The 16932-nt window shown below is 34.7% G+C and overlaps 1 protein-coding gene across 3 annotated transcripts in view; it reads right to left on the minus strand.

Annotated features, from left to right (window-relative positions):
* Nucleotides 1–16194, minus strand: part of LOC107039327 (myelin regulatory factor) — a 28774-nt gene extending 12580 nt beyond the window's left edge. For all 3 annotated transcript variants that reach the window (XM_015258906.1, XM_015258898.1, XM_015258890.1), the window contains exon 1: nt 15435–16194. In XM_015258906.1, the coding sequence (XP_015114392.1) occupies nt 15435–15483 (49 nt within the window). In that variant the 5' untranslated portion in view covers nt 15484–16194. The remainder of the gene's footprint in view (nt 1–15434) is intronic.
* Between the last annotated feature and the right edge of the window lie 738 nt (nt 16195–16932).

A 16932-nucleotide genomic window follows, 5' to 3' on the forward strand; every position in this document is an offset into this window, starting at 1 on the left:
AAATGTCTGTAATATTACGAGGGTTTGACCCTCACATTATTGAAGGTTTAAAATATGTTGATTCAATTTTTCAAATAATATAGTATTGGTAATCTCATTTTTTACGAATAATGATACATTTAAAATTTGTTAATATGAAACTGTAAATTTACTACTAAGTGAATAATTCAAATTTCTTGAGAGGGGATTTTCGATTATACAAGTAATCGTCAATCTTGCTACCTCAAATTATTGATTGATAAAATAGTTGAAAATTTGAATATTTGAATTGATGATACTTAAGTACTCAAAAATTTCAAGAGTGATGTTATCTAATGCAAAAGTAACCGTAGTAAAATATTACAAATTTGGCTATCCCTGATTTTAACTGATCATTATTCAAGAGAATGAAACTCTTCTTTCATTCTTCTTTCACCCCAAATTACCAAATATACATGTGAAATTTTTTTATAATGATTTTTTTTAAATGTGAATGGAACATTAATTTTTTAGGTCAACATTATTACGATTATATAACATTTTTATGGAAATGGATATTTTATGAGCGGAAATTTCAGCTGTAAAAATAAATTTACTGAATTTATTCTTTTTATAATGCACTAAATTTTCGGTGAATGACATTATATTCAATATTGAGGCAAACATTTTATTTTAATTGATCGTTATTCAAGAGAATGAAACCCTTCTTTCATCCGTCCTTCACCCCAAATTACTAAATATACATGTGAAATTTCTTTATAATGATTTTTTTTTAATGTGAATGGAACATTAATTTTTTAGGTCAACATTATTACGATTATATAACATCTTTCTGGAAATGGATATTTTATGAGCGGAAATTTCAACTGTGAAAATAAATTTACTGAATTCATTAGTTTTACAATGCACTAAATTTTCGGTGTATGACATTATATTCAATATTTAGATAAACATTTTATTTTAATTGATGGTTATTCAAGAGAATGAAACCCTTCTTCATCCGTCCTTCACCCCAAATCACCAAATATACATGTAAAATTTTTTTATAATGATTTCTTTAAATGTGAATGGAATATTAATTGTTTAGGTCAACATTATTACGATTATATAACATTTTTATGGAAATGGATATTTTATGAGCGGAAATTTCAGCTGGAAAAATAAATTTACTGAATTTATTTTTTTTATGATGTTCTAAATGTATATTCAACGTAAGTACAACCAAAAATTTTAAATAATCGTAATTCGAGAGAATGAAAGCTGATGATTAAAATAAAAAGTGAATATGAATGAGAAAATAACGGAGATTGTAATCGGTAAACTGTTTACTCCCCTTATTACATGTGTGTGAATAATAGATATAAAAGTTTAAGGGCTGTCCCACGTGTGCCCTGGTGCGTGTAAATCGTTCGCCACGCGCCAAAAGTCGTTTTCGTGATAATGTTTTAAAAATAATTCAGTGTTATGCAAATGTTTAAACAGTGTTGAACGATATAAATCCACAAATCGCTGTTATTCAATGTACAAATTATCTCTGACTCTGAATTGCCGTTGACGGTTATTTTAATTTTTTATTTGATATTTTCTTGATAATTTATTTCAGTTTGGTATTTCTACTATATAATCTTTTTATTTGACGACGATATGCTACATAATTATGAAAATAATTAATTGTAATGATTGAAAAAACATTATATAACTCTTTCCATCTCCCAATCTATTAAATGAAATTTCGGAAATTGTATTATCTTCCAGTGGCGCCAAAGACTTGAATCGATAATTATAAAAGCGTTGACAGACGTTCAGGGACGTCACGAGCAACTCACCAGGGAGCAATATTCATGTGGCGAAGTATTGTATGCACGTGCGCGCGTTAAATGGCTGATTACTATTTTCCGTTAATTTGTTTTCCATTTTTTTCTCTCCTTCGCCCGTAAATCGAGTGGTTTACACCGGGGGGACACATCAATGCGCAGTGCAGCATTCGTGAATTGACATTTCTAATTGAGGATGTAATTATTCTACGATAATTCATGTTGCGTCTTTAATCGCACGGATAGTGGGATTTTCCCCAGTATCGATGATGCTGATCCAGTCACGAGCACTGCGACGTGATTTTTATCAGCTAAAATTGCCTCTAATTTTCGTTTTCCAAATGAAAAATATCTATGATTACATATTCCTTTTCTTGTATTTTTCCAACATTTGGCGTGAACTAAAACATTTGCATAAAATACTGCATTTTATGTGAATAAAATGTTTTATTCAATTTGAATAAAATTCTCGCGATTAACGTGATGAAAAATCTCAATTATTACATATTTCTTTTCTTGTATTTTTCCAACATTTGGCGTGAACTAAAACATTTACATAAAACGCTGTATTTTATGTGAATAAAATGTTTTACTCAATTTAAACAAAATTCTCGCGATTAACGTGATGAAAAATCTCAATTATTACATATTTCTTTTCTTGTATTTTTCCAACATTTAACGTGAACTAAAACATTTACATAAAACGCTGTATTTTATGTGAATAAAATGTTTTACTCAATTTAAATAAAATTCTCGTGATGAACGTGATGAAAAATCTCAATTATTACATATTTCTTTTCTTGTATTTTTCCAACATTTGGCGTGAACTAAAACATTTGCATAAAACGCTGTATTTTATGTGAATAAAATGTTTTACTCAATTTAAACAAAATTCTCGCGATTAACGTGATGAAAAATCTCAATTATTACATATTTCTTTTCTTGTATTTTTCCAACATTTAACGTGAACTAAAACATTTACATAAAACGCTGTATTTTATGTGAATAAAATGTTTTACTCAATTTAAATAAAATTCGCATGATGAACGTGATGAAAAATCTCAATTATTACATATTTCTTTTCTTGTATTTTTCCAACATTTGGTGTGAACTAAAACATTTGCATAAAACGCTGTATTTTATGTGAATAAAATGTTTTACTCAATTTAAATAAAATTCGCATGATGAACGTGATGAAAAATCTCAATTATTACATATTTCTTTTCTTGTATTTTTCCAACATTTGGTGTGAACTAAAACATTTGCATAAAACGCTGTATTTTATGTGAATAAAATGTTTTCCTCAATTTAAATAAAATTCTCGTGATGAGCGTGATGAAAAATCTCAATTATTACATAGTTCTTTTCTTGTATTTTTCCAACATTTAGCGTGAATTAAAACATTTGCATAAAACGCTGTATTTTATGTGAATAAAATGTTTTCCTCAATTTAAATAAAATTCTCGTGATGAGCGTGATGAAAAATCTCAATTATTACATATTTCTTTTCTTGTATTTTTCCAACATTTGGCGTGAACTAAAACATTTGCATAAAACGCTGTATTTTATGTGAATAAAATGTTTTACTCAATTTAAACAAAATTCTCGCGATTAACGTGATGAAAAATCTCAATTATTACATATTTCTTTTCTTGTATTTTTCCAACATTTAACGTGAACTAAAACATTTACATAAAACGCTGTATTTTATGTGAATAAAATGTTTTCCTCAATTTAAATAAAATTCTCGTGATGAGCGTGATGAAAAATCTCAATTATTACATATTTCTTTTCATGTATTTTTCCAACATTTGGCGTGAATTAAAACATTTGCATAAAACGCTGTATTTTATGTGAATAAAATGTTTTCCTCAATTTAAATAAAATTCTCGTGATGAGCGTGATGAAAAATCTCAATTATTACATATTTCTTTTCTTGTATTTTTCCAACATTTGGCGTGAACTAAAACATTTACATAAAACGCTGTATTTTATGTGAATAAAATGTTTTCCTCAATTTAAATAAAATTCTCGTGATGAGCGTGATGAAAAATCTCAATTATTACATATTTCTTTTCTTGTATTTTTCCAACATTTGGCGGGAACTAAAACATTTGCATAAAACGCTGTATTTTATTTCAATAAAATGTTTCACTCAATTTGAATAAAATTCTTCTGCTTAACGTTAAACATTTTTTCAAGATAAAAAAATCCATCAATGAGATATCAAAACCCAGACTAAATTGGAACGCAGGAATGAAAAAATTTCGAGCGATTAAAAGAGCTCTAGTCAAACGATATAGGCCGCCATCCCGTGGGAGCTATTTTACCGAGTGATTATACGAAACGCGTTTACTCCGTTATCACAAACTCTCGGAGCTTGGCACTAATGGCAAACGGCTTCTACGTGTCAGATTCCAATCGTTTTTTCAATTTCATTTTTACTCTGCCACCTAATGCAGATATTTCTGCATTTGTGTGCCGATATGTCTGAAGTATTTCCTTTGTTTCAAATTGTAATGCCTATTATTAATTATCGATACATCAATTTTCCTCCTTCTGGAGAGGTTACAGTTTATCTCTTGATCTTTTAATCGAGGAAAAGGGCATTCTCTTTACCGAGAAATTGTCTGAAAGACGGAGATTATCGCACGCGAGAGAGTTGAGAGGATTATCATTATTCGAAGAAAATTAACAAGACTGTTTTTTTCCCTAATGAGATTATTTTTTTTTTTACAACTGGAGACTGAAGATTTCATCAAATTCTCCGATTTATTTGAATTTTCAATTAATGAAGAATTCAATAATATACATAAAAAAATTATAATATAATATAATATTATGATAATAATATTGATAAGGGAGAGTGGGGTAAAACGGCCCCTTTTAACTTTTTTTGTGATACTCATAACTCAGAAACAAATTCATTAATTGAGATCAGTCTAGACTCATTCTAAAGGGGAAGAAGTGTAGTTTCCATGGAAAAAAAATTATTTCATTTTATTTAAAATTGAATGAGCGGTCAACATTTTTGAAAAAATCAAAAGGGACCGTTTTACCCCACTCTCCCCTAATAATATTTCATTTTTTACCTAAATTGTGCTGATTTCTATTAATTTTCGTGAAATAATTGAATTGAAATTCACAGATTCCCTTGATTTTTCCATAAAATTTGAAATTCCCAATAAAATTCCTCGAAATTTCAGGAGGAAATTTTCAACAGCGCCTGCTCAAGAATAAAATAAACTAAAAAAGAGAAAGTTCGATATTCTCAAGAATACCGTATATTAAGAAAAGAGGGAATGAAATCGGTGCGACAGTCTACTGATGTAGAGAAGTACAGGGGGAGGAAATAGAAGAGAATATAGCGTGACCGAGCGTCTGAACATGACATCGGGACATCAAGAAGCGAGGGCATAACTATGATTCTTCCATAATAGCCCAGCGTTTATATTTCTGGGCATACAGTCGCTCTGATTTACGATCATCCCCTCCTTCGACGCTGTGAGCCCAGAAAAAAAAAATGAAAAAACGAATGAATAAAATAGAACAAGCTGTACTATCTGATTTTAAAGCATTCGTCTTTGGATGGCTGGGCGGCATGTCCTCCTCGTAAAAAAGACCTCGCGTGTGCGCCCATGCCAAACCCACCTGAACGATCCGCTCGTTCTTATCTATAACCAATTTATTTTTCTTTTTCACCGGGAACTGGAGGATTCCCAAAGTTTCGGAGATAGGAAATTGTTCGAATTATCTTCATTGAGATATTTTTTCAATCTGCAGACAGTTTGATTTTTTCCTCTTTTCATTAAGGGTGCCAAGTGAATTGGAGNAAAGTCCATAAGAGGCCGCGTATAAGACTGATTTTGTTTATTTAATTTCTCGATATCCATAAGTTCTAAAATTTTAAAATTGTCACCGATGTTCACCATTTGTCTAATACTATTAATTAAACAATTATAACTTTGTTGGTGAATGTCAATTTTCAAGGTCATCGCCAAATTCACTTGGCACCCTCAAGTGAAAGCAAATATTTTGACTTCTACTTTTCATTCGATAATAAATACTATTAAAGTAGAACAAATGATATATTTAGGTAATGATTGTTGTACAATGAGGGAAGAGTAATTTTTAACGAAAATATTGAGAAAAAAGCAGATGATGTTTCCCATTACTCGCAAATTTAATTTCATGAGAAGATAAAAGCAGGGGAAGAATTGATATCATCTTCCATTGTATCAAAAGAAAAGGAAGATTGCAGGGGAGATCGCGTGGGCGATCCCGACTGACGTACACTGTATAGCTTCCGCAGACGAAAAGAATGAGGAAAAAAAATGAAATAAAGATGAACAAAAGCGAGATATCTGACGTGTGCAACGAAACGAGGAATGAACCGTGTTCGCGCATTCTCAGTTATTGGTACCTATGCACCGAGCGAGTGGTGTTTGAATTGCGTCATGTCCTCTTGTGCATGTACAAATGCTGGGAAAACGAGATTGAAGGAATGGAATGAAAAAATGTTGTGGGACTCAAATCCAGTCGATGAGAAACAGGAGAGCGGCACCCGCATGCGGATTTCTTATTCCAATGATGGTTAATTATATTCACTGTCGATTAATGTCACTGTGGCACTTCACGAACAATAAATAATGTGAAAAGGGAAGTGATCGTCCATTTTTTCAATGTCATCAACGTCGAGGGAAGAAATGACGTTTTTGCATTTGTTTTTATGACAAAAAGTTGATATTTTTAAAATTATCTTTACTCGTGAATATCTGAATGATCTCATGACCGAGTGATACGATTTGGACACGTCAAAATTCACTTTGAAGATTGAAAAATATCTTGAAAATGAAAAAAATTGGGGAATTTCACTCTGCAGTTCTCAAGTTATCAACGATTATTGCAAATGGGATAATTTAAATAACCAAACCGGTAAATAAGTAAAATAACTTCATTAATTAGACTTTACTTAATACGCTCGGAAGACACATCATCCGCTCTTTACCAATTCAGTAGCGAAATCCTCAAACGGTTTAAGTAAATTTAGTCTTTCGTTGAGTTTTCCAGAAATATTTCCGAATTCAAGGGAGATAGCGAAATTTTCATAATAACCTTTTTTGTAGAGTGAATTGAGTGCTATTAAAAAGGTCATGAGAAAAATTTTGCTATCTCCCTTAGATTTCGAGATATGACTTGAAAACTGGCCAATAGCCAACATCGAGTTAAAACATAGAGAGAAAAATATAAAATTAATTTTAGCCTCGTATTATTTCAACTAGAAATTCAACAATGATCGATGAAAAATGAAAGGATTCGTTTTTCCCTGATGTGCAATCCAGCTCCTCATGTCTTTCGGAATAATTGACCGAAGGAATGGGGCGAAGGACGCGGGCAAATAGGGATAACTCCATTGAAGCGCAATAACCAAGAGGAAGGAATTGTTTGAGGACAAACGTAAAAGCATAACACCGCATTTCCTACGGCTTTTACGATGTTTTAGACGTTCTCAGCACTCTCATATGTCCGCATATGGAGCGTTTCGCTCTGCAGCATACGGCGCAAGTAGTCCAACGCGTTATGTATATCCACTGCATGGCTATCGCAGAGCTAGAGTATAAACAATCTCGTATGAAAATCTGGAACGAATGCCACTGCCGATGGCTTACTCTTGCCGCATGCCTGATAATGAGTCTTTCGTCCTTTTTACGATTTTTTGTTCAACTTGAGAAAAACAAATCGAATGAAAAATTCAACTGAACGAATTTAAAAATGTTAATGAATTCAATAGCGAAGTGGTAAAACGGTACAAGTCAATTTTTGCCATTGACCAGTTTTCAATGAATATGTTGGAATCTAAGGGATTTAGCAATATTTTTGTTATAAGGTTTTTTGTAGGGGCGATTGAGAGCTACAACAAATGTAGTTACAAAAATTTCGCTATCTCCCTTGGATTCGGAAATATTCCCCAAAAACTCAACTGAGAGATAAGTCGACTTAAATCGTTTTACCACTTCGCTACTGAATTAAAAATAATGAATGGCTTACTCTTGCCGCATGCCTGATAATAAGTCTTTCGTCCTTTTTACGATTTTTTGTTCAACTTGAGAAAAACAAATCGAATGAAAAATTCAACTGAACGAATTTAAAGATGTTAATGAATTCAATAGCGAAGTGGTAAAACGGTACAAGTCAATTTTTGCCATTGACCAGTTTTTAATGAATATGTTGGAATCTAAGGGATTTAGCAATATTTTTGTTATAAGGTTTTTTGTAGGGGCGATTGAGAGCTACAACAAATGTAGTTACAAAAATTTCGCTATCTCCCTTGGATTCGGAAATATTCCCCAAAAACTCAACTGAGAGATAAGTCGACTTAATTCGTTTTACCACTTCGCTACTGAATTAAAAATAATGAATGGCTTACTCTTGCCGCATGCCTGATAATGAGTCTTTCGTCCTTTTTACGATTTTTTGTTCAACTTGAGAAAAACAAATCGAATGAAAAATTCAACTGAACGAATTTAAAAATGTTAATGAATTCAATAGCGAAGTGGTAAAACGGTACAAGTCAATTTTTGCCATTGACCAGTTTTCAATGAATATGTTGGAATCTAAGGGATTTAGCAATATTTTTGTTATAACGTTTTTTGTAGGGGCGATTGAGAGCTACAACAAATGTAGTTACAAAAATTTCGCTATCTCCCTTGGATTCGGAAATATTCCCCAAAAACTCAACTGAGAGATAAGTCGACTTAAATCGTTTTACCACTTCGCTACTGAATTAAAAATAATGAATGGCTTACTCTTGCCGCATGCCTGATAATAAGTCTTTCGTCCTTTTTACGATTTTTTGTTCAACTTGAGAAAAACAAATCGAATGAAAAATTCAACTGAACGAATTTAAAAATGTTAATGAATTCAATAGCGAAGTGGTAAAACGGTACAAGTCAATTTTTGCCATTGACCAGTTTTCAATGAATATGTTGGAATCTAAGGGATTTAGCAATATTTTTGTTATAACGTTTTTTGTAGAGCCGATTGAGAGCTACAACAAATGTAGTTACAAAAATTTCGCTATCTCCCTTGAATTCGGAAATATTCCCCAAAAACTCAACTGAGAGATAAGTCGACTTAAATCGTTTTACCACTTTGCTTCTGAATTAAAAATAATAAAAAATCATTTAAAAAATGAATAACGAAACGAAACATTTATCTTTTAAGGTTTTGCTTGACCAATTGTTCATGGAATCCCCCGGAAGTAAAAAAAATCCATCATATTTGGGCATTCATGAGCAAAAAACATTTGATAAGTCTGAAATGGCAATTGAGGGATCGATTTCGCGTGCAGTAGTAAAATGTAATGATAGATGCACGTGTACACGTATAAGTTGCACATGAACAAGTATTTTGAGGGAGATATACGGGGAATGGGGCTTGCAGGGGGCGGGTCTCAGAGGGAGGTTTTCAGCGAAGGTCGATGAGAGACGAGGGCGGATTGTTTAATCGATGCTCAAAACTCACTACCCTCGGCTCTTGGATCCTGCGAAACATCATTCGTGTGTCCATTCGGGGAGACGTGGCAATGCCGGCCAGCTCATGCACTTCCTTCCTCACTTGATTCCTTACTTGAATACTTGAATCATCATCCCCCGGCGTAAATTGGTGTATTCAAATAAAATAAAATGAGAGAGGAGAAACTCTGGATTTTTTTTTCTTTCAAATTTCCGGAATGAGAGTTTTATTCTCGGAGAAATTCTCGATTGGAATTCAATGAACTTCTTTTTGACCGAATGAATTGGCTTTCAATTCATTAAGAATCATTTATTCATCATTTATTTGGATCGAATGGAAATGTCCGTTTGCTTGAAAAAAATCCGCGAAGGAAAATGGCTTTCATTATGCGACGGACAATAGGAGAATGTTATTTCGGGGGTAAAATCATTGCGCATGTCTTGAGCTTCGTCTTGGAGACGGAATGGGCGGTCACGACACCGTCCAATAGGGGTGAATCGGGGGTGGATAGAACTTGGAGACTGCGCTGAACCCCGTTCTACGGCCATCGCTGCTTTTCAGATTTTTTCCTTTCGTTTTTTAAAATTTTTTGTTTCTTTACACGGAAAATATAAATCAAACTGTCAAGCCGCGGGATTTACATTAATGGGGGTAATTAATGTCGGGGGGTTGATGATAATTGGGGTGGAAGGACAACTTTGCTCAGTCAATCATTGTTCATTTCGATTACATTTTAGGGTTGCCTGCTTTTACATGACATTTTATTGCTGAATAAAAATATTACAACCGGATAAGAAATACTAAAAACGTATTTTTTTATTTTTAAAAATCGTGAAAAATGTCTTGTGTGAATAGCCTGATTTTTGTTCATCACTTTTTCATCAATTATCAGAATAAAAAAATACGTCTCCAATATTTTTCAGTCAATATCATGTCCAGCAATGAAAAAATTGTGTACAAAACCTCAATTTTAGTGAAAATTATTTTGGGTGTCTGGATAAGCCCTGAATATTTCAGCTGAAAATATTAGTATGCAATTACCAGGTTTCTTTTACGTAAATCTCCACTGATTCTCCCTCCTATTCACACCTCGAGTTGCCACTAACACACTTATTCCCGAGTTAATTCACCCATTGAAACGTTCAAACAACTCGGAATACCATCAAGTGATTTATTTCATCTCCTCATCTTTTTTTCATGTCCAAAAATCCTACGGCTTCTACCAGCAAAACTATTTGGAACTGACGTCTCCGCACACAGATGTTAATTACCAAAAAATGAGCATAAATTACTATTCATTTTGTTATTGTAATTGCCATCATCATTTGGGGAGAGTTTTTTCCTGTTCTTTTTTTCGTCTCACATTTTGGGAATTTTTGTTGCTCAATGCAATCACATGTCCTCGAACGCTCCCAAAAGGCCGCGCAAAGAGCCTCTGTTACGTAATTTCCTGGTAATTGAAGTTGATACAAGTACCTGGTGCACTTTTTTTTAATCGAATCTCCTCATTCACTACCACGTGCCCGCTGACGAGACAATTTTATAACAGTACTCAGTGCAATCGTCCACGAGAGTCAGAAGGAAATTTACTTTGTTGAATGGGTGGAATGTTACCTATGATTTTCTCTGATGAAACTCAAGATTTTTCAGATTTTGTAGTGTCCAACAAGAAAAATTCAGGAAATGTAGAATGGAAGGAGACGTGGATTTTCAATTTAAATCAAAACCTCTGATTCACGGAGAGAAATGTCCAGTAAAAATTACGGAACTCTCACTTCACTCACCGATTACGGAATCGACTCAGACAATTTAAGTGACGGTATCGCAATTTTTCACAAGAGATTCAGATAAAAATTAGGGAACGCGCCGGGAAAATTCCGTGACAGTTCCGTAAAATTTCCTACAACCACATTTCGCTCCGGAATTACGGAAAAGATACGTAATTTTCATTGAATATTTCTCTCCGTGTTGAATTACAAAAAGACTTTTGATAATTCTCCTTAAGTTTTAGCAATTTTTACCTGTTAGATTTCGGGGTTCTCCTCGAGATCAAAATTCACTCTCCCAAGTTCTTTTAAATTAACCCTAGTCTGGTTACCTGACGGGAAAATGCGACTTTAGTCACCTTCGCGGAAGAGTGCCGCCGTGTTATTTAGGCTCCAGCGTTGCCGAATCTACTCTACACTTCCCGGGCGCGTTTAGCGAGTTCCCAGCAACGTCGCGCAACGGGCAATTTCATTTAACGCGGGAAAAAATTGTTCACCTGTTGGAAATAATTTTTTTTCTCCCAGAATTAAGGATACAATATTGAAAAAAAAAATACTAGAATTTTCCAGATACTTCAATTGACGAATTCAATTCAGTAGCGAAGCGGTAAACCGGGTTAAGTCGATTTTTACTATTGGCTAGTTTTTGACGAATATCTGGGAATCTAAAAGAGATAGAAAGATTTTTGTCATGACCTTTTTTGTAGAGCCAATAGAGCGTTATAAAAAAAGTAATGAGAAAAATTTTGCTATCTCTCTGAGATTCCGAAATATTCAGCAAAAACTGGCTAATAGTCAAAATCGACTTAACTCGGTTTACCGCTTCACTACTGAATTTTTCTCAAATTTTTCCGGCCAACCAGTCGATGGCAAGGTGAATAAAACGACGTGTTGCGGCAATTCCCTGACATGGTGACCAGTCTAGGGTTAAGGGGAAACGGAACCCCTGCGTTTATATGAATTTTTAGAATTATGTTTTCTCCTGCAATTATTATTTTTTATTGATTAAACTACTTCATTGGCTCAACAATGCGATAATCGAGTCGATAAAGTAATGTCATAGATCGAAATCCAACCACCAATTACCATCCCCATTGCCAGAAATTTAGTAGAAAGCACAAAACATTGAGTTTCTTACTTAATTTATCCCATTTTCTACAGGTTTTTACACTTACAAAAATTTATAAGAGACAAAAAAATGAATGAAATATAAATAATAAATAACTAAGGACATCTAACAACAAAAATAAGAGCATCTAACAAACAAAGCCAAAATTGTTAAAACCAAATTGTTAAAAATCATCGTTAAAGGGGCTGTTAAAGTCACCGATTCTCAACCCATAAATTCGCTCTTAATGCACCCGATAACGCTATCACGGTTAATTACAAGCCAGATACCCTCATACAGCCCAATACAATGTTACACGAGACATTCGCGTGAAGTCAAAACAACTTCTCACAAAGAACAGTACATTACAACTATTGTCATAGAGATTACGAGGAAAATTTCCACTGTTTAAGGATTTGGCAGGCTGTCGAAATAAAAGAACCCGGATGAGTCATCGGGCGCGCGGATTTAATTGAATGCACGCGGTGCAGTGAAAGGTAAACAAATACACCGAACCCTGTTGAGCGTGAACATTGTCCTGCCGGATTAATTTGTTTGAACATGCTGATTCAATTATCTAAATGCGGAATGAGGATTCAACATTGCCGGAAAAAAATGTCACTCTTCAGAAAATGAAGGGCATTGTGCAGTTGACGAGGAAGAGGAATTGCGAAAGGAATTCAACGAGAATAAAAAACAACAATTGGGGGAAAATCCCTGAATTCTCTCGGAGGATGGAACAAAATTCGGGGAACAGCTGAAGCGTTCCCCTCTCAATAATACTCTAACCTTTGTTCTAGATAATGGATGCCATGGGTACTTAATGAGGTGAATGTACGCAGTGTAGCTGTGACGTCAGAAAGCGTGTGGTACAAGGTGTACTGTTGAGCCTGTGGTAAAATGCGAAAGGCTCTGCGATCCGAGGATCTCCGCCTTTCCATTTGCCCTCCCCACTTCTAATGTTTTTTAGGTATATGTTTACCCTTGATGATGGTAAATATCATGGGGAAATCACCGGAACATTGATTCCAAAACATTCAAACTAATGGCGTCGTAATTTAGGGACTGTTTAACCTGCTAAATGTGTGTCTATTTGTTGGTGGAGCCCGAGAGACTCCCTCTGAATAATTACTACGAGTTGAAAAACTTGTTTACATCAGACAAAAAATGAGGAATAGATTACGGATGTTTCAAAATTGGTCGGTGGAATTTTCCGTGCTATTTTCTCAGTATCTGGATTATCACGATATTGAATTAATTTTAGCCAGTTATTTGTGAACAGTTTAAACTGGGAATCATGGAAATCAAGAGATTCCTTGCGTAATTGAATATTAATATGAAATTTGTAGCAAAAAAAAATTTGCACCCGATAACGCAAAAAAAAATTAATATGAAATTTGTTTTGTTTTGTTTGTGGAATTTTCCGTGCTATTTTCTCAGTATTTGGATTATCACGATATTGAAGTAATTTTAGCCAGTTATTTGTGAACAGTTTAAACTGGGAATCATGGAAATCAAGAGATTCCTTGCGTAATTGAATATTAATATGAAATTTGTAACAAAAATAAATTTGCACCCGATAACGCAAAAAAAAAAATTAGTATGAAATTTGTTTTGTTTTGTTTGGGGAATTTTCCGTGCTATTTTCTCAGTATTTGGATTATCACGATATTGAAGTAATTTTAGCCAGTTATTTGTGAACAGTTTAAACTGGGAATCATGGAAATCAAGAGATTCCTTGCGTAATTGAATATTAATATGAAATTTGTAGCAAAAAAAAATTTGCGTCCGATGACGCAAAAAAAAATTAATATGAAATTTGTTTTGTTTTGTTTGGGGAATTTTCCGTGCTATTTTCTCAGTATTTGGATTATCACGATATTGAAGTAATTTTAGCCAGTTATTTGTGAACAGTTTAAACTGGGAATCATGGAAATCAAGAGATTCCTTGCGTAATTGAATATTAATATGAAATTTGTAATTAATTTTCAATGAATTTATGCGCAATTCCAACTGTGAATTGTCTAAAAATTCAAATGCTCTTCAGTTCTAAAAAATCGCTACTCAATGAATTCATGCGAAACAGTGTAATAAAAAATCATTGCTCCCCACCCATTCATTCATGCATTAACAGAGCTTGTAAGATATAATTTAACTATAATGTCTTAAGATGAATTCCCGTGGACTGTTTCTCCAACAACTACTACTGTTATTCGAGATAAACTGAATTTCATTGAAAATCAAAGTGATAAGAATGACATTAAGAGGCGAGACAATATATATAATCTGTAGTAATGCGGTTGCGCATCATAGCCTGCGAAGCATGAAACACGCGTAACAGGTACACACCGAGTTGCTTGGATAATGCGTATTTCTTTTTAAAACTCCTTCTTTCACGATTGAGGTCTTTTTTTTCATTGGCGTGAAGGGGGAATATCTTGGGAAAAAGTAGGGTATGATATACGCGTTAAGGAGACAAGTACTCGTGGACTCGTTGCAATTTCAACCGGCGAACCACGTACACTTTTCAGTCCATGTTGAGGAAAAATTCAGTGACAGGTTTTTCGTTTTCCGATTTTAGCAGTTGTAGTTTAATCGTCGATAGCTCGAGAACGGCAAGGGGAAATTTCCCGATTTTTTCTTCAATTTCAAGGTGTTTTTTCAAGCTTTCAAATGAGAACTGACTCGTCTGAATCGCTTCATTTGCGTAGGAGATATTTCCGATTGAAGCCAGTACGTTTTACCCTACTTGCCTCTACTTTGTGAAATTTCGCGAATGATCAACTTTTCAATGCAAACAGCCGAATAAAAAATATGAAATTTATACCTGTGAGTGTCATCGAGAATTCCACAACAATTGTTCGATATTCACAGATTTAATTCGAATTAAAAATAAGACAGTAATTCTTCCATTTAATTGTTGGGACTAAAATAAATTATTCGTCTATTCATCAATTCATGAAACCCTCATAATCACTCCAAGTCGTACCTTCCCATCGAATGAGAAATTGAACTAAACAACGTATCAACAAAAAACAGGTAAAAAACAATCGGATAATTTCCCCAATCCCCTCCAATTTTTTGCGGTCACGAGTGTGGGGTCAACGAACTATTGGAAAATTCCCTGATTTCACTGAAGTGTCGACGAACAGGAAAAAAATAACACCGGAGAAAAAATAATAAGGAAGAGGTGTCAGGAAATATTGTTCAGATGAGGAAACATTGTAATGGATAATCGGTGAATTGTCTTACCGAGAATGGCCTGAAGGGTCTGCTCATCACCGTCCCCGATGACATCCATACCTCCGTCGATGACACCCGGTATCCCTTCCGGGCCTCAACGTGCCCCATTTCGTGTATTTCCACTTCTCCCCAGCACGCACCACATCATCATAACAAATCGAAAATAATGAATAAAACGGTAAAAAATAAAAATAAAACGATAGCACAGGGTAAACGTCACTGCGAACTGTCAGCGAGCAATTTTTACAGTTTAACTTCCAAGAATATGAAACAGCACTCTCTAATTGTGATGAAAATAAACGCCTGCAGGTGAAAACATCAGCTCCGGGGGGACACCAGGGGCCTTAGAAACCCAGCGGAAGTGTTTGGACACTTTAAATCTCACGTTTAACTCATTTTAAACCCTCCACAATCCATTGTCACTGGTTCACTATCGTATTTATCGTTATTATTGAGCGCACGAACGCGGAACTAACCCCGGAGTTCTTTATTTCTGGTCTCCAGCTGATTTATTTTGCGATTGTAGCGTTTGTGATGCGCCCACTGAGGCAGGCTGCTGCTGGTGCACGCTGCGATACTCCGACCACTCCGACGGACCCCTCCGAGGCGCGCAACATGGGAGAACACATTTGCGTGTCAGTCGCTAGAGCGACACGGTCACGTGATGATCTTGCAGGGGACCTGATTTTAATGTTTTGCCTCGAAATAATTCGCCTGTATTTTTGTTTATCGGGGGTTTTGAAAGGTGTCGGGAGTTGGGAGTGATTTGGTGTTGGGAGAGATCGAAGTCGATCCGCTGGGTCGATGCGGAGTGGGGAGGGCTGTCAACAGGATGTGAGAGGCGTGGAAAAGGTAGGGAGGGAGATTATCGAGTGTCGGTTTAGCCAGAGGGCGGGAGAGGACAGCGTTTACGATATTGTCCCCATGTTTTTCAGATCCGATCAATTAGCCCCTCATGTACAGATATTCCAAATTTTCATTTTTTTCCTCATTGAAGTAGTTTTGAAGAAAATTGCGAGCTAATAAAAAACATTTGCTAGTTAGTACTTCTTTTAAAATAAATTTTTGGAAAATCACCTCTGAAAAAAAAGCGTTATCCCCTCTATTTCATTATTTCCAAAAAATTTTATCACCAATCGCTAGCAAATTGTTTGAAGATTTTTGCGAGTTACGAAAAAATCGTCAATGCAATCCTATTATTGTGTAAATTAACAATTCCAATTTCAACTGAAAACCAGAGTTGATGACCAGAGTTTGTAGCAGAGATGTCAGACAAGATATGAATGTTTTTTTTGGCTCAAATGAAAGAGCGGGTCGAAAAATGGCGTGCAGAAGTCTTTAAAGATGACAAATGTCTCTAAAGATGATGTCTGTTTTCAATTGAAAAGCGCAATTGTGACAACATTGTCCAGTGGGGTCTAGGAGTCTCCCCTGGTTCAAAACCATCTTTAGAGGCCCTAGCACGCTATTTCTCGACCCGCTCTTTCATTTGAGCCCAAAAAAACAT

The sequence above is a fragment of the Diachasma alloeum genome, unplaced genomic scaffold (genome assembly GCF_001412515.2).
Source record: "Diachasma alloeum isolate Michigan unplaced genomic scaffold, Dall2.0 Dall_scaffold_00178, whole genome shotgun sequence".
Taxonomy (NCBI): domain Eukaryota; kingdom Metazoa; phylum Arthropoda; class Insecta; order Hymenoptera; family Braconidae; genus Diachasma; species Diachasma alloeum.